This window comes from Alosa alosa, chromosome 23, assembly GCF_017589495.1.
Source record: "Alosa alosa isolate M-15738 ecotype Scorff River chromosome 23, AALO_Geno_1.1, whole genome shotgun sequence".
Taxonomy (NCBI): domain Eukaryota; kingdom Metazoa; phylum Chordata; class Actinopteri; order Clupeiformes; family Clupeidae; genus Alosa; species Alosa alosa.
Genome location: NC_063211.1, coordinates 8,566,925 through 8,585,302, shown reverse-complemented (window position 1 = coordinate 8,585,302; position 18,378 = coordinate 8,566,925). Strand labels below are relative to the sequence as shown.

General features: G+C 45.8%; 1 protein-coding gene across 1 annotated transcript in view; it reads left to right on the top strand.

Moving 5' to 3' along the window:
• The window catches only part of cntnap3 (contactin associated protein family member 3), a 103,493-nt gene that overhangs the window by 60,096 nt on the left and 25,019 nt on the right, over positions 1 to 18,378 (top strand). The window contains 7 exon segments of the mRNA XM_048234638.1: positions 3,812 to 3,814; positions 8,938 to 9,041; positions 12,847 to 12,966; positions 13,706 to 13,903; positions 14,934 to 15,090; positions 15,506 to 15,633; positions 16,620 to 16,790. Coding sequence (XP_048090595.1) covers positions 3,812 to 3,814; positions 8,938 to 9,041; positions 12,847 to 12,966; positions 13,706 to 13,903; positions 14,934 to 15,090; positions 15,506 to 15,633; positions 16,620 to 16,790 — 881 coding nt within the window.

Below are 18,378 nucleotides of genomic sequence, written 5' to 3'. Positions count from 1 at the left end.
GTGACACTCCCCAGTAGTGTTATAGTTTATTACGTTTTGAAATGTTGACATGCCTCAGAGTCGCATTTCAACCTGAGGCCTTCATCAGTCCCCCGGTCCAAGTTGTCATCGTATTTGTTCTCTGCTCTGCACTCAGCCAGTCTGACCCCTGTCCCCATGCATTCAATTTGTCCTTTGCTCATAACTTCTGTCCATAAATACAAATGAATGGATCATACAGGTTTTCACACTGATCTGTTTATCCACCAATATGCATCTGAGCCTTTTTAGTTCCAAGCCCAACAGATGTACTAACTCAAACAAATGCACAAAAAAGGTGTCAGTAGGTAGGTGGATGTTATTGAATGATATGTTAGTCCTTTTCTACATATGACTGATGCAGCTGTCAAGTACGCTGACCCTGTAGAGAACAAATCAGTAGACTGATCTCATTATGAAATAGAGCTTGTGAACTCCTCCTTCCGCTACACCCGCTACCATACCCCCACCCCAACCATACACCCACCCCCTCCACCCAAACGAGTATCTTCCGCAAATCTCGCCTCGCCAAAACCCGAGCATGGGTTTCTCTACTGCTTGCTGAACTTTATAATTAGATGCATTAATGAATGTTGTTTATCGCCAGCACTACCAAGGCCCGATTGGACATGTTTACCGCGTCGCATCTTCCTCCTCCTTATCTTCCTCATCACCACTCAACTCATCATGGCGGTGATAACTGCAAGTGCTCGTATCGCAAGTGCCAGTTTAACTCTGCATCAGCCTCTCTCTCCCTCTCTCTCCTTCATCTCTTCTCTCTCTTTCTCTCTCTCTCTCTCTCTCTCTCTTTCTCTATCTCTCGTTTTCCACCCTGCCCTTGAAACAGCAAAACAAATTGATTTCTGCCCATCTGACTGCGGACTCGGCTGGAGCCACAATTAATATGACAATTATCAACTTCTTCTGGCTCAGCGCAGCCCAGCCACAGCTCCGCACACAGCATACTGCACAGCCCACAGCATCCAGCCTGCAGCCTGGGCCTGTGTAATCAAGAGAGAAATGGAGGGCTTTTCGAACATCGCCGGTGCGCTAATGAACAACTCATTAAATCAGCGTAGCTCGTTGCGGTTTGATGCCCGCCCCACTGTCGCCGACACGCCGCATGTTTTTTTGCTTTTCGGCCACACAGTGCTGCACGGATGCCGGCTCCCTCATTCAGGGTGAAGGGGGGTGTTGTGACTTGGGGGGTATGGGGTGGAGGGGAGGTTTCGGTCTTACAACAGTGTACTGTAGCTTGCTGTAAACGATAGTTATTGGAGTCATTTTGACGAGACAAAAAATTGCTCCCGCCATTGTGTTTTTGCCTGGTAATATGGCTTTTCAAAACACTAAAAGGCGAAGCAGCTGGCAGGCATTGTGAATGTGAACTCCCTGTCTTGGTCTTGCAGTTATTATTGCTTCTTTGTGAGCAGAAAAAAGTTGAGGCTGGAAATCATCTCAGCAGTTCCTTTTGCTCATTAAAGCAGAGGGGAGGATATTGAGTCTGCAGGCGGGAGAGAGAGAGAGAGAGAGAGAGAGAGAGAGAGAGAGAGAGAAGAGAAACAGAGAGAGAGAAGAGAGAGAAAAGAGAGAGGCGCAAGGGAGAGACAAAGAACAGCAAGGGAGTGGGGAAAGAGAGACAAAGAACAGAGGGAGAGGGAGGAGAGAGAGAGAATAGAACAAGGGTGAGAGAGAGAGAGAGAGAGAGAGAGAGGAGCGTAGAGAAGAGAATGAAAGAGTGAGAGGGGAGAGGGAAGGAAACAGAAGGAGAGATGGGGGGAGTCAGAGAGAGAGAGAGACAAAGGAAAACAGGAAAGAAGACCAAAAGGGAGGTAAATAGAGAAGGGCAAATAGACAGAGAAGGAAGGAAAGATAACAAACAGGGATGTGGTGAGAGAGAGAGAGTATGAACGACGACACAAAGAAGGAGGGATGTGGAGAGAGAGAGAGAGAGAGTATGAACGACACAAAGAAGAAGGCAATGAACGACACAAAGAAGAAGGCAAAGGTGACTCAAAGACTATAACAAAACCAAAAAAAAGAGTGAGACGGAAAAAAACAGGAAGACTGAGACAGTAGAAGGGCAGACAGACAAGCGGGGAATGAAATGAATGGAACTGAAGGCAGGGAGGAGAGAGAAGGGGTGGGGACAGGAGGGGAAGCGGAAAACGAGTGAAGGAGAGAGGGAGGGAAAAAGATGAGAGAGAAGAGAGAGAAGGCAAAGAGACAGATGTAGTGAAACCTGAGGAGGCAGTGAGCAGACTTGGAGATTCCACAGGGGGTCATTACCTCTGGAAGTCAGGCAAGGGTTTTTCACATGGAGCAGCGGGCAACTTTAACCAAGCCAAGTGCAGCATGGGATGAGTCCCCCAACACCTACACCCCCTAACACCACACACATGGACACAGACGCACGCACACCTACACCCCCTAACACCACACACATGGACACACACGCACACCTACACCCCCTAACACCACACACACACACACACACACACACACATTCCTACACCCTCTAATACAACACATATGGACACACAGGCACACACACACACACACACACACACACATGCATGCACATACACACACAAACACCCTCTAATACAACACACACAAACACACAGGCACACACACACACACGCACACACACACAGAGAGATGCGCGCCGCACACACACACACACACACACACACACACACACACACACACACACACACACACACACACAGATGCGCACACACAAACACACACACAGACACTATCAATCCTTCCCCTCCTTTCTCTCTTTATCAGCTTACTCCCTCATTTTTCCAATTACCTGATAGCGTAAGCTCACTCAGCATTCGCCCGGAGCAGCAAAGCCCTGTAGAACACAGCCACTTTTCTCCCCCTCTCCATCTGCAGCGTCCGGCAGCTAACTGTGGAAGGAGAAGTCTATTAACACCATTAGCCACTCTAATTAGCACTCTCCTCCGGTCGCCACGGCGATGCGGTCTGTTGCTCGGAACGCAACACCCAGGGCTGTCCCTCTGTGCCAGTCGTCACCACGTGGACTGAGAGAGAGAGAGAGAGAGAGAGAGAGAGAGCACTCTGAGTCACATTTAATGGCCAAGGTTAATGTAGAAGTTGTGTAGCTGGCTCATGCATTTATGCGTCATGCAGAGCTACTGAGAGAAATGGGAAAGCAACAGTGGACAAGGCTGCTGACTGTGTCATATTCTTTAGGCTTAAGAATATTTAGAAAGGAAGAGAGAGACAGTGTGTGTGTGTGTCTGAGAGAGAGAGAGAAAGACATACAGGTAGGTGAATTCTGCTTTGTCTACACTTTTCCCCATCTTTTCATCTCAGACACCTGTGTACTTGTCTGCAACACCACCACCACTACTCCAACACACACACACACACACACACACACACACACACACACACACACACACACACACACACACACACACACACACACACACACACACACACACACACACACACACACACAATCCCCCATCCTCAACGCACAAACTCCACTCCCCATTGTATTCCCCTGCACCAATGCACTCTCCCATCCCTTGGTTATGTAACTTCAATCTCACCTAGGATAAATACAAACGGCCGTGTTATGCTGTAGTTTTGGAGCGTGTCACAGGAGATGAGGGAAGTGATACATAAAGGGATGCTTTGTGTGTGTGTGTGTGTGTGTGTGTGTGTGTGTGTGTGTGTGTGTGTGTCATCAATGGCGGGATGTGTGAGAGGGGCGGGGGAGTAGCTTTTAGCTCATCTCACGTTGTTCCAGTTGGTTTGAGAGACATCAGAGTGAGACGTCAGGCCTTCCGTGTGATAAATGAATGTTGGTAAATGGCGAGCCTTGAGGATAAAAATGAAATAATGCCTCCCCCTGGCATACCACACTTCTGTCTCTACTGTCTCCATTACCCCCTAACACTGAGCCCGGCGCACACAGGGACTCGGTCTCAGCATTGGCACTCCACCACTCAGGGGACCGAACAGGAGCTCGGATCATTTTTAACACTAATAACACCCCCCGTTTAATTCCTGAGAGCGGCTTATTATCTCCATAGCACAATGGTGCGATGTGAAAGGCTAGTTTATCAGGCCTTCTCTTGTAGGGGGGGTTGTTGTGTTGTTGTAGTCTAATGGAGAACTGGGGTCCATTTTCTCCTGACCAGAAGCTTTTTTGGCCCTGCACCTAATTACATTCTCAGCATGGTGTATAGCCCCATAGTCATCCACTGAAAAGCCATCTTTTATGCAGAAAAGACCACACTTTTAAAGAATAATGTTGGACCCTTCACTTCTATGTTTATTTTGCATAATATATCGGATTGTTTGTTGCCGAGTTTTGTTCCTATACTCAGTTTATTGTATTTCGCCCCTGTTTTTTGGACTTTGAAAATTGCGTTCTGCTCGTTTGCAGAAAAGTGGTCAATGCCAGAGCAGCAGGCGTGCCACTGCCCGTCAGACGGCCACGGCTGGTAGGCAGCTCTATTCCCTCTCAAGCGAAGGAACCCTGCACGGGTCAGGGTGGCGTCTGCTAGTAAGGAGGGAGAGAGAGAGCGAGAGAGAAAGAGAGAGAAATGGAGAGAGAGAGAGAGATGGAGAGAAGGGGTGATGGGTGTGTAGCGGGTTGTGGGGGGTTGGCGCTGTCTCCCCTAATTTCATGCCATCCACCTTTGAGCCCCTGGCAGGAGGGCAGAGAGGAGAGGACTTGTCCCCCGCAGGCCTTGCGTCAGGCATCAGCGCGGCCGGGGACAGTGACGCCGGAGAACCCTGCTGCTGTGGATGCCTCTCAAACGGAGAACTCGCAGCCAGACCTGTCACCTCTCCGAGATTGGGGCCACAGTGCTATGACCTCCACCTGGCATGGGGGAGGGGGAGGTGGAGGTCTTTGTGTGTGTGTGTGTGTGTGTGTGTGTGTGTGTGTGTGTGTGTGTGTGTGTGTGTGTGTGTGTGTGTGTGTGTGTGTGTGTGCGCATGTACATGTGTGTTTGTTTGTGTATGTGTGTGCGTTGATGAGGGCACCAGTGACCCGTGAGCACTGTCATGCGGTCTCATTCTAATACACTAATACAGGCAGAGGGGTAGCAGGTGCAACACTGCCTCAACTACCCACTGACTGTGCTGTCAAAGACCAGTGTCTCACTGTTACTGTAATATGAGAGATTCTGTTCTTGTGTATGCATTTTGTATATATGCATACTATGTTATACTGTATCATTTTTACATGCAGGTGTGCGTGCGATGCGTCCGCGTCGCGCGTCGTCGATGCGTTGATCGCGGCGAGGCGTAAGTGTGTGTGTGTGTACACCACAGAACCTGCCACTTCTAAGATGAGGCATTGCATTATGTAGTACGCAGGTTCTCAGTAAGCAGCGCGGCAGCAGACATCACAGGTTGCTGTCATTTTCTTTTACAGTAACCAAGGTTCGTTCAGCTCTTGTCAGCAGGTTGATCTGAGTGTCCACATGCTTCTCAGACCCCAGCTCACCTGTTGACCTGCTCACCTGTTGACCTGCTCACCTACTCACCTGTTCACCCCATCCTTTCATGTGATCCTGATTAACCTTCAGCTTTCATACACCACCATTCTTCAAAAGTGCAATAGACCATGCTGTCACAAGCCTATCACAATTCAGTGGATGTAGTTAAATCAGGATGCAATGTTAGGAGTCACATTTTGTCTGTGTCTGTCTCTATTTGTGTCAGTGTCAGTGTCTGTGTCTGTGTGTGTACGCGTGTGTGCATGTGTTGATCAATGTACTTTGCTTCTGTGTGCATTTATGTGCTTGCATTGTTTGTTTCAGTTTATCTGTGTGTGTGTGTGTGTGTTCATTTATGAGTGTGTGTGTGTGTGTTTATTTATGTGTGTGTGTGTGTGTGTGTGTGTGTGTGTGTGTGTGTGTATGTGCTGAGCTTCCTGGCTTGGCCACTGCCAGGTGTCTTTTTCACCACTGGCCAGCTTCCCGGCACTGATTCCAGCGCAGATCTATTGAGTTGCATCATGGGAAGCTGGGGGTAGCAGGGTGCGGAGTGAAGTGGAGTGGAATTGTTTGTGTATGTGTGTGTGTGTGTGTGTGTGTGTGTGTGTGTGTGTGTGTGTATGCGTGTGTGTTTGTGTGTGTGTGTGTGTGTGTGTGTGTGTGTGTGTGTGTGTTTGTGTGTGTTTTTGTGTGTGTGTGTGTGTGTGTGTGTGTTTGTGTGTGGGGGTCCCCTGGCTGTGGGAGCTGATGCTGGGAGAGCTCAGAGCTGACGGTCAGCTGAGGGGAGGTGACTGCACTGCAGCAGCTTACTGAGAGCAGAACCTGGTGGGGGTGTCATCTTATACGCGTAAAAGGATGACCTTTGTGCAGACTTACAGTGCAAACGCACAAACACACACACACACACACACACACACACTCAGAGAGACTGAGACAAACAATGCAAGCACACACACACACGCACGCACACACACACACAAACACACACAAAACACACACACACACACACACACACACAGAGAGAGACCGAGACAAACATTGCAAGCACACGCACGCACACACACACAAACACACACACACACACACACACACACACACACACACACACACTCACACAATTATGCTTGGGCAGTGCTGCACAGATCCCCCTCCCCCGTTCACACCTGGTGAAGTCGAGCCCTGCGTTTGTCCTCACTCTCCCGCCGCTGATGCCAGCAGATCAGGTTATCTCCGTCTCTGACCTGGGCTGAAGACTCCTGCACTGAAACACAATCCATCACAGTGTAATCATCACCAAAGGCTACTGGAATAATATTTAGATAGATACATTAAAATGAGAGAAGACAATACATGTACAGCATGCATGCAACTGTGATACAGGAGAACAAAGAAACACATGAAATAATCATATCCTATAGGCTGCTCTAGATAAAAGGCAAATGGAACATTGTGAAATGAATGGAATAATCACATCCTATAGGCTGCTCTAGATAAAAGGCAAATGGAACATTGTGAAATGAATGAAATAATCATATCCTATAGGCTACTCTAGATAAAAGGCAAATGGAACATTGTGAAATGAATGGATTACCAGTACATTGTACACTGCCATTAAAATTTAATTTCCTCTGGCTCACTCAAAGACTGTCTATAGTCACTGACCACAAGGAACTAATGATCATCTAATAGCAATGTAAAGCTCATTTAGTTTCTTACACTTGTCTCTATGTGACACCCTGAGATCACTTCACAAATAATCAACACACTCCAGGACTTCATCCATCAGAAATGCCAATATGACAGTTAAAAATGATAGGAAAAGTATTTTTGTTCTATCATATGGGCAGTCCATCTTAAGGGATCCAATTGGCTTCACAGCACAGTCAGCAGATAGAGGGGGCACAGGAGGACTGCTATGGATTAGTCCATTTGAAGTGACGTCTATAAGATGGTACCAATGAAGTGGACAATGGAACCATCAAAACTAAAATGCCACATGGAAACAAGCCACCCTAAAGTCAAACCTGTTGAGTACTTTGAAAGATGACATCAGAAATTGAAGACTTCAGAAATGTAATGCCTAGCACAAACAAGTAGGTCTACAGGCACTTTGTGTGTGTTACCATGTAGCTCACATATCCATGGGCTTGAACGCTAAAAAATATATATGGGTCGCTGCAAAGTTATCAGCTTCTTTGATGTTGCTATTAATAGGTATGTGTTTGAGTCAAATGGACATTACTGACAACATTTCTCCCAAATTCCAAATAAAAAATATGACAGGGTCTTGATCTGGTAGTCATTCATCCACACCTTGATTAACTTACAGTAGCTGTGTGGCTTGGAGTATTGTCCTTCTGGTAAAACCAATCCTCAGAGTTAGGGAACATTGTCAGAGCAGAAGGAAGCAAGTTTTCTTCCAGGATAACCTTGTACGTGGCTTGATTCACGCGTCCTTTGCAAAGACGCATTTGCCCGACTCCAGCCTTGCTGAAGCACCCCAGATCATAACCGAAAATGTGCCATATGTACATGCACACACACACACAAGGCAATAAAAAGGCAATAAAAAGGCGCTTTAGATGAAGCCTACAGACTGGAATATGAGCCGTGAGCCTGCCCAGCTGTATTCCTCTTGTCCAGAGGTCCATCTTGATGGACAATGATAATGTGTGATGATGGACATTGATAATCTGTGATGTCCAGCCCGATGGACATTGATAATCTGTATTCCTCTTGTCCAGATGTCCAGCCCGATGGACATTGATAGTCTGTATTCCTCTTGTCCAGATGTCCAGCCCGATGGACAGTGATAATCTGTATTCCTCTTGTCCAGATGTCCAGCCTTATGGACAGTGATAATCTGTATTCCTCTTGTCCAGATGTCCAGCCTTATGGACAGTGATAATCTGTATTCCTCTTGTCCAGATGTCCAGCCTTATGGACAGTGATAATCTGTATTCCTCTTGTCCAGATGTCCAGCCCGATGGACAGTGATAATCTGTATTCCTCTTGTCCAGATGTCCAGCCCGATGGACAGTGATAATCTGTATTCCTCTTGTCCAGATGTCCAGCCTTATGGACAGTGATAATCTGTATTCCTCTTGTCCAGATGTCCAGCCCGATGGACAGTGATAATCTGTATTCCTCTTGTCCAGATGTCCAGCCCGATGGACAGTGATAATCTGTATTCCTCTTGTCCAGATGTCCAGCCCGATGGACAGTGATAATCTGTATTCCTCTTGTCCAGATGTCCAGCCCGATGGACAGTGATAATCTGTGATGTCCAGCCTTATGGACAGTGATAATCTGTATTCCTCTTTGTCCAGATGTCCAGCCTTATGGACAGTGATAATCTGTATTCCTTTTGTCCAGATGTCCAGCCCCGATGGACAGTGATAATCTGTATGGTAATCTGTAGCCTTTTGTCCAGATGCGAACATGGAGGGAAATGCACCCAGTCTTGGAGTACCTTCCACTGCAACTGTTCACACACGGGCTACAAAGGAGCCACCTGCCACAGCTGTAAGACCTGTATGCACTATTAAAACGAATGTGTTAAAAACAACACAACTTTCGTTGTTTTAACACATCTCTGTGTCCAGATAGGGACAACACAAGTTTGTGTTGTTTCCTTGTTTTTATTTGTTACACAAAATGTGTTGAAAATAACACAAGTTGTGTTGAAAACAACACAACTTGCGTTGTTTTTTTTAACACATTTCTGTGACCAGATAGGGACAACACATTTGTTTTATACCAAGCCATCTGTCTGGGTTGCTGTATCAAATACCCTGTTATCCACCAAATATCCTGGATATCCTGTTTTCAGCACTCAACACATTGAAGATTTGATATTTTCGCTTAAGAGCCAAAAATGGCTCATAACCTAAGTTAATTAACCTAAAGCAAGACAACGGAAACAAATGATACTTTAAATGGGATAATAATTACACATTCAACGAGTCCACAACTACATTAAGTGAGTGTGCTAATGAGGAGGCAGTAACCAACAACAATAGAGAGCACAGCTCAATCTCATTCCGCCCCCTTTACACCTCTACTCTCTCCACACCGCGTGTGTCGTCTAGCAGGTTTAACGCGTTGCGGGCCATCCCAAACCAATTAGTGAAGGAGGCAAGTGGGCTCTAAAATCCTCAGACAGCCAACCTGCATCAGCGCTGCCGTTCGTCCAGAACAGTGCTCCGCAGGAGAGCCACACATAGAACAGAGTGGAGGAGGCATCACACTAGTATTCCATCTGCCCAACCTGGCAATGGCAAACCTTCTACGAGTAGTCAAGAAAATATGCCATTTTGGTCTCGCCTCAGCATTGTTATTGCACTGTTCAGAGTACATCAGTCAATAGTGATAACATGATTGTGTGAATGGATCACTTGTCATTTTGTTGTGCCTGTAGAGCAAAACAAGGAACAAAAGTGAAGAAAAAAATAGAAATTAATCATTTCATTCCCTATAGACTTTTATTTATGGATTTTTATGAACTTGCCAGGACAACCGGAGAGACAGTGTTGTTCATTAGACTTTAAATGGAAAATGACTACACATGACATAACAGCTGCACATGCCGTGCTGTGAGCAAGCCGTTCATTAGTAGCCATGGTGACAGCTGCTTCATGCACTCAGTGGAGAGAGCCAAGGGTATCCCACACTGTTTATCCCCTCCACGCCATTACTTTAGTTGGAGAGCCTGTGCTGATGCCAGCGTGACTATGCAGAGAGGCACTTTGCGATGAAGAGGTAGAGCATAGTGGCCAGTTTGGGAAAGGGCCCGAGGTGTTGGGTACCCTGGAAATCCAGCGTTCTCGCAAGAGCTAAATTTGAATTTGCTCAGCGAGTGACTCTGGCAACGAGTAATGATGCTCATTACCTATGCCTATCGGTGTATCTGATATAGGCGGGCCAGAGGCGAACTAAACAGATGGCGACAGCGCTGCAACGTCGATGTCCGGAAACATTGGTCGTAGTGTTATCCGTGCAGTAATATTTTCAAATGCACGCTTGGTGCCGCCCCTTGAGTTGGGCCATTTTCATTACTCATAGCCAGACCCTTAATCTTTCGGATTGGGTCTGGTCCTCCAGGCTAGGTGTTGGGCAGATTTGTCTAGCAATCACTCTTAGGCGTATCAACTGTTCCTGGGGATGTCTCAGGTCTCAAGTGAACTACACTTTTGTAGAATTTACACCCCAAGACAAGAGTGTGTTCTACTGGAGTGTGTTCTACTGGAGAACACATTTACCAAAAGCAATTCTGCCTACCCCTCAAAGATTCTTTACAGATTTGCATTAATGCAGAGAGCCTGTGAGTGCTCAACGGGACGCTTCAAAGCTTCTAACCCATCCAAAAAAGCATAACAAGTTCTCCATGGGGCTTATGGGACATGTAGTGTTTCCCATTAATGTTGTCCTATTAATGATGCTGAATGATGCTGAATGCACTGACAATCCAGTGAATGATAGGGAGTGCAACGCAAACCAAAGAGGCCGCTGTTGTGGGACCAAGCGTGTGCTGTCCTCCCTTTAAACAAAGCAGCCTCCCAGCAGCTAAAGGGACTCAAGGTCAAATGCTTATCTCTGTAAAGCCGCAATACCCACAGAGGCGAAGTCGACTTTGACAAAGCCCTGGCATTGATGGGGATTAAGAAAGAACCTTTAATGATGTGAAAGAGGGGCTCTCCAAGTCCAGTGTCATCAGAAATTGCGTGGAACACATTCTCGCGAAATGAAGGACTTGCCAGTCAAGTCTAATCGCTCAACCGTTTAACGCTTTCACACTCGAGCGAACGTAGCGCGAGGAGGCTAAAGGGCCGAGCTAACTCGTTCTTTCTTTGGCGCCCTGCAATTAGATTTGTGTTTAGACCTTCAGACATCAGAAATTTGTCTGAAGCCATTTGGGGAAGGAGGAGGAAGAGAGAGAGGATTTTGAGTGTAGTTTACCGAGACTATAAAACCTTTTTAAAAGTGTAAGGAGCTTATGGTAGAGAAAGACTACTATGCCTTTTCTGGGCTTCTTGTCACTGTTGGTGTTTTCATCTCATGTTGGCTAATTTACGCCTGTCACGGCGGCTTCACTGATATTTTAGGCACCTTACAAATTGTGGAGTGTAAAATTGCCTATGATTATTGGAATGGGGAGGAGAGTAGAAAAACAAGCATCACAGCATTGTTCCTGCACAATGTAATTTCCCTCCACATAATTTATTTCAGAAAGGTTTTCATCGTGAAGGTGTCAGCCCAGCTGTACCTTTGTCATTACCATAACGACAGAAGGAATAGTGATTGCTGAAGAGGTGCATCTTTTGTCATGTTCTAGAATCAATCTGCTAAGCACAGCACAACTCTGATGCTCTGGTCTCATCCAGATTGTGCTATGCAGTAGTATTCACCTATTCTCTCTCTTTTTTTTACAGACATTGAATGCACTTCTGAAAGCACTCCAATTCATTACTAAGGCATGACGTACAGTATGCAATATGATGATAGAATCAGTGTCTCCCCTCAAATTATGTGAATTGGATAGCCTACCTGCAAATCTTGTCAGTATACAGTTCAATACCTGTGTTGAATAGAAAATTAAATATCCTGTGTGTGTGTCCCTAACATGGTTAATTAGTTTAATTCAAAATATACCGGTGCTCAGCTGCCGTGCAGTAATAGCAGTCTTGATACACTTATATTTTGAGCAGACTACTGAAGCAGATTATATATAGTGGTTTATGAAGAAACTTCATGGACCAGGGAATTGGATCCAGCACATGAATTCTGTAGAGGCCATCAAAACCGAACTTCATCAAAGCAATGGCCAAACCATGTTTTTTGACCCATCAGCATGGGGGAGAACTCTTTCGCCAGCACTCCAAACAGTGTGCCTCATCCATGATACATTAACACACGCTGATGTGCAGGCATCAGGGTTTGGGGTGCTATGCTGTTGCTCCCCTACAGCTCCCCCCCGAAGACCTAATTCTTGGGTCAGACTGACATGGGCCACACTGCGCTCCATTAGTGGAAAATCAATACTCCTCTATATTGAATGAGATAGATTGGACTTGTAAAGGCAGACCGTAAAAATTTGACGAGCACTATTAATTCTCTTGAGGCACTTCTAAAAGTTATACAGGATTCCTCCTTCCTTGAAATAGTAAATATTTATTTGCGATGCTTTGGCCAGCATTCATAAATACAGTCCACTCAGAGTGAAAGAGTTTGGCTCTGTTGTTCAATTGAGTGTTTACTTTTCTTGGTTTACTGGAATGGTAAAATTAATAGGGCTTGACCTCGGCTATTGTATTTCTATTTACCTCACCAGCCATTTATGAGCAGTCCTGCGAGGCTTACAAGCACAAGGGAAACACATCTGGGTTTTACCACCTCGACGTGGATGGGAGCGGCTCCATCAACCCTCAGAGGGTGTACTGCAATATGACAGGTAAACGTCCTGCTATAGAGACTCCACTGCTCCGCACCTTATACAGTCTTACAGAGAGTATGTGACAGATACACGATAGCCCATTTTTCTTGTTTGTTCTTGTATGGTCTGTTTTGCACATGTCCACTGAAGTGAGAGCATTCTTCGATCGGTATGGGTGTTGTTGAATCCCTTGTAAGCTATGATCTTGGCACTGGCCTTGTGAGTTGAACTACAAGTGCCTCTCTCAATGAAAACAGTTATCCACAGACAATTCTTACCTTCAAAGATGTTTTGCTCCATTTAGCCAAAGAATATCCATGCAATTGCCATGCTTTGTTATGCCACCAATTACTTGAGGGCATTATGCAATTACAATCTAATCTAATCTCAGTTTTGGAAGGCTTTAGTAAAGTATATACCCCCTGCCCAACAATGTATTTTCCAAAGGAGCAAGACCATACCATGACATCCACGGCATTATCTTGTAGTTATTCCATATTGAGTTGTGTCAGGCTGAATGGCTTCCTGATGCTGTGAAGCAGCCGGTGCACGATTCTCAGAAGCGCCTCATCCGCTCAATGATTTGCTCACTATCTGTTTATCATTTGCATGATTATGTATAATGATTCCTTGTCTTTCCCACACACACTCCCCTCGTCTCTCTCTTCTTTCTTTCTACCTCCCCCCTTCCTGACTCTTTTTTTCCTCCACCCCCCCCCCCACCCCCACTCAATCTCTCTTGCTCTTCTCTTTGCAGATAAAACATGGATGGTGATCCAACACAATAACACAGAGCTAACCAAATTAAAGCCGTCCTCTGGGATAAATCAGCATTTAGCCTACTTTAACTATCCCGCCGACTCGGAACAGCTTCGGGCTATAATTACCAAGGCTGAGCACTGCGAGCAAGAACTTTCCTACCACTGCAAAAAGTCACGCCTCTTAAACACACCTGGTAAGCCCTTTTTATTAAGAGTATTGATCCACCCTCCTTGGTAAAGGTCATACTTATTAAAACCCCACTCCATCTAGCGCAGGTTTGCCGCTCTCAAGAAAGCTTAAGCAGACAGTGCAAATTGATTATTATGCTCTTTGTTGCAAACTAATTTAGGCTTTCTCTTAATCTGCTCTTCCATGCTATGCTGCACAGAAGGAGTGAGGCGCACTTTTTTTTTGTTTGTTTCTCTGTTCGGTTGACTTTTGCTTTTTCGTCTAGGTAGTGCCTTGCATTTTTTTTTTTTTTTCACTTATGCCGCCAATTTGCTGTTCGTTAGCGTTGATAATTGTTCTCTCGGCTCCTCAAAATAACATGCAAGGCAACAACATGCAGCTTGGTGGTATAATTGCTGTCCATTAGCTGTCTCATTAGGACCGGCCCAGAAGATAGGAGAGGAAAACAGTGTCAAACGTAAATAAATAATGTCTCCAAATGTCAAATGAAGAATAATGAGACCGAGTGCTCGGCGCCTGTGTCGGCTAAATTCTAAGACAGACAAGTTGAGATGGATGAACGTGAGCAGACAAATGATGGGCTAGCGAATCAATGCCAATCTCTCCCATCTCCCTCTCCTCATCCGAGAGAAGTACCTCCAGCCTGCAGCTTATCCAAAGCAGTTTGCCTGCCGTCAGATTTTATGCTTCATGCCCAGCTTTACGCCCGGCTTCTGTGTGTACTGGCGTCAGTGCCTGGATGGGCGCATCTGTTTCTTGTCACAAGCTGTGAGCAGCATCGTGCTGCCCATTTCTCTCCAACATTCATCATATCTGAATGAGTCATGCAACTTGCAGCTCACCTGCCTCAGCATATGGCAGCGCTCTGGATGGAGTCCCTATGAAATAGTAATGGCCTCTTTTGTTAAGAATTCTCCTCAAACACGTGTGCGGCTTGGCGGTGCATCGGCCGTCAATAATTCATGTGTGTTTTTTTTTTTGTGTGATTTTTTTTTTTTGTTATTGTTTTTATTTGTTTGTTTGTTTTTTGTCAGTGGGCGCTCCATTCACGTGGTGGATGGACGGGGCTGGGGAGGCTCAGACCTACTGGGGGGGCGCCACGCCCGGGATCCAGCAATGCGCCTGCGGCCTGCACGAGACCTGCGTCCATCCTGAGCATTTGTGCAACTGCGACGCAGACGGAGTCGACTGGTAACCACCACAGTCATCCCCTAACTCCTCTCAACTCCCTTCAGCATCCCCCTCTCCCTCCCTCTCTCTCTTACTCCATCCGTCTCTCTCTCTCTCTCTCTCTCTCTCTCTCTCTCTCTCCTCTCTCTCCCTCTCTCTCTCTCTCTCTCTCTCTTGCCTCTGGAGCTGTGCCCAAGCACGCCGCATATAAGGCATCTATTTTTACAGCTCCTGATCTGCTTTGCCTCTGAATATTTAATCGGACCAAGAATGGCCTCATCTCCTTTTCCAGCACGCCGTGCTTTCCCTCTTAAAAAAAAAAAGATTCTTTCAGTCATCTCCGGCACAAGGTGGTGCCAAGTCTGATTGAAGAGTATTTTCTTTTTCTCTCTCCTTACCTCTCTCTGTCTCTCTCTCTCTGATTCTGGAACTGCAGGGCTAATGACACAGGCCCCCTCACTCATAAAGAGCATTTACCTGTGCGTGGCGTCGCTGTTGGGGACTTGAGCAGACCCGGCTCGGAGGCTGCGTATAAAGTGGGACCCCTGCAGTGCTATGGTGACTGTAAGTACTCCTCCGCCGCCGCCGCATGCTAAATTCATTCTGCCACAAATCGAAACGCGCCGCCCGTCTCAGTGGCTGATTTTAGAGCAGAGGAAACTAATTTAGTCTCCGTCTCCCAAGCTGATTGCAGTTTGTCTCCGAGCACAAAGGATGTCAAAGCCTGTTCCTGAGTTTCCTTCAAGCACGCTTACAGCACTTTGTATGGGACAGTATCTGCCACAGAGTGACGCACAGGCAGATTTTGCCCCAGGGCCACCTGAGAAGAATCAAACTAATGAATGAATGAATGAGGTAGTTGTGACCCACACTAGGCACACTAGACTACACAGAACGTGTAAAGCAGCAGAGACACTGAAGTCATTCCCATAGCTGAAGTAATAGCACACAGTGCCCGAGATATACCCCCATGGAGGCTTGAGGTCCTGCCTTTTCCCCATGCAGTGCCCTCTCCATGGGCCACAGACCCCCTGCCATATCTCATGGAGGGGCTGTCTGTGATGTTTCTAAATCAAGGGTAGAACTGCCCCACCAGTTCCACCATTCACAGTGTGAAAGCACAAAGGGTGAATGGGGCACATGCCACCTGTAGTGTCAGGGTGCCCGAGGGACGCCCTTTCTGTTCAGCTGAGGCCCCCACCCCCCAAAGTGTTTACAGCCAAGCCCTGCATGGTGCTTTAGAAACATCACCAAGGTTGCACTGACTCCTCACGCAGCTCAAGCAAAGATATGAATGCCTTTTCTGTACACTGAACTGATGTTCTGTAGTAAAGGTCAGGCGCAGAGGTAAACCTCCCGCCATTTTTTTTTTTATTTTACACTTTTTGCTGAGTCAGCATTTTCCCTCGTGAGTAAAAAAAGGCTAATTGGCAAATCCAGAGAGCTGACACAAATAATATTTGGGAGGGGGGTGTACTTTTCCCTGCGTGGATTACCCGGCACTGAGCAATGTTTTGATTCCATGAATGTGAAATGTGCTCTTTCACCAGTGAACTACTGGAACTCAGCCTACTTCAACAAAGAGACGTCTTACCTCCATTTCCCCACGTTTCATGGCGAGCTGAGTGCAGATATATCCTTCATGTTCAAAACCAGCGCAGCGTCTGGCGTGTTTCTGGAAAACCTGGGCATCAAGGACTTTATACGGATCGAACTAAGCTGTGAGTAGATGAACTATGTTCTTAACTCTGCTACAATACCATTGTACATGGTCCTAAACAAATAACATGAAAACTAGGGCTGTCAATCGATTAAAAAATGTAATCTAATTAATTACATACTCTGTGATGAATTAATCTAAATTAATCGCATATATAATTTTTGCTGTGAAAGTATTTTAAATATTTAAATTCAAATGAATCATTGAATAATCAGCATTAGTGACATTAAAGTTCAAAAACTCTTTTATTATTATTTTCACTGTTCAAATAATGGCCATAATAATTTTTATGACCTATTATGCTGAGGAAATAAATTTAAAAGTGCTTCGGGAAGAAGTCTTTTTTCACATACAAGGCATTTCAGGCCACATATATAACCTAGGGGACACAATGAAAATAAATGAACACTCTCCTCAATGTCAACACTATTTCTTTGCATTGATGTGCGACTTTAGAGTTGACGAACTCCGGTGATATGCACTTTATTTTTATCAACACCATCAGGCCAGTTTTTTAAAAGTAAATGTTCCAATCAATGATCTAGGCAGCACATTTTCTTCTCTCTCCTTCATTTTACATTCTAATGGTTACTGACTAGAACGGCTCGGGGGCAAAGGTCATATGGAATCGATTAATCTGCGCTATTTTTTTTAGTCAGTTATTTTTTGTCAAATTAATTAATCGAAATTAATCAGTTATTTTGACAGCCCTAATGAAAACATAAATACATAAACATACATACATACATACATACATACATACATATACATACATACATCCAACATTGATGTGAGCATCTGTGTGTGTGTGTGTGTGTGTGTGTGTGTGTCACCTTCTGCCTAATGTGTATTAGTCTGTGCATGTGCCAGTTAGTTAGCATTTGCCACAGCTCAAACCTGCCCACTCTTTGACAGAAAGCCCCACTCGTGGAGGTGGAGCCCACCTCTTCTTGTCCTGCCAGTGGCTCAGGTTAAGGCGGGGATCACATTAGCCAGCAGCAAGCGGCAGCTTTCCTATTGTTCTCTATGGTTCGGCAGCGGAACGGTGTCAACGCTGGCGTAACGCTAGCGTTGAACAAGCTGAGCGTTAAACTTGCAGAGAGCATATTCAATTGACAAACCGTTTGTGTTGCTTAGGAACGAGACAAAACTTATTATGGTCTGAGCATTGCATTACTTTTGCCGCTGCCGCTTGCCGCTGGCTGATCCCCGCCTAATGCAGAGCTGTAGCAAAGTCCTTTTAGGCAAGTCCCTCCACTCAGCGGCCATATAGCAACGCTTTTTGGGCACTCATCGGGCATCCGATTCAACAGAAATGCGCGTGCGCAAGGCTTCACGAGACCAATCTTGCTCCAGCGGAGAGTTCACAACACACCATATGATTGGCTCAATGTACAGTATTCACATCACACTACATGATTGGCTCAATGTATTCACATGTCGACGTTTTGCCGAGGAAGGGTTGGGATATGTGTAGACAACGGCCATATTGGCGTTACAAACTAACCCCATGCATTTCCATGGAGGATTTTTTGAGTGCTGTGTCTCCTCATTAGAAAGTCTCTGGCTGTAGTGAGCCAATATTCCCC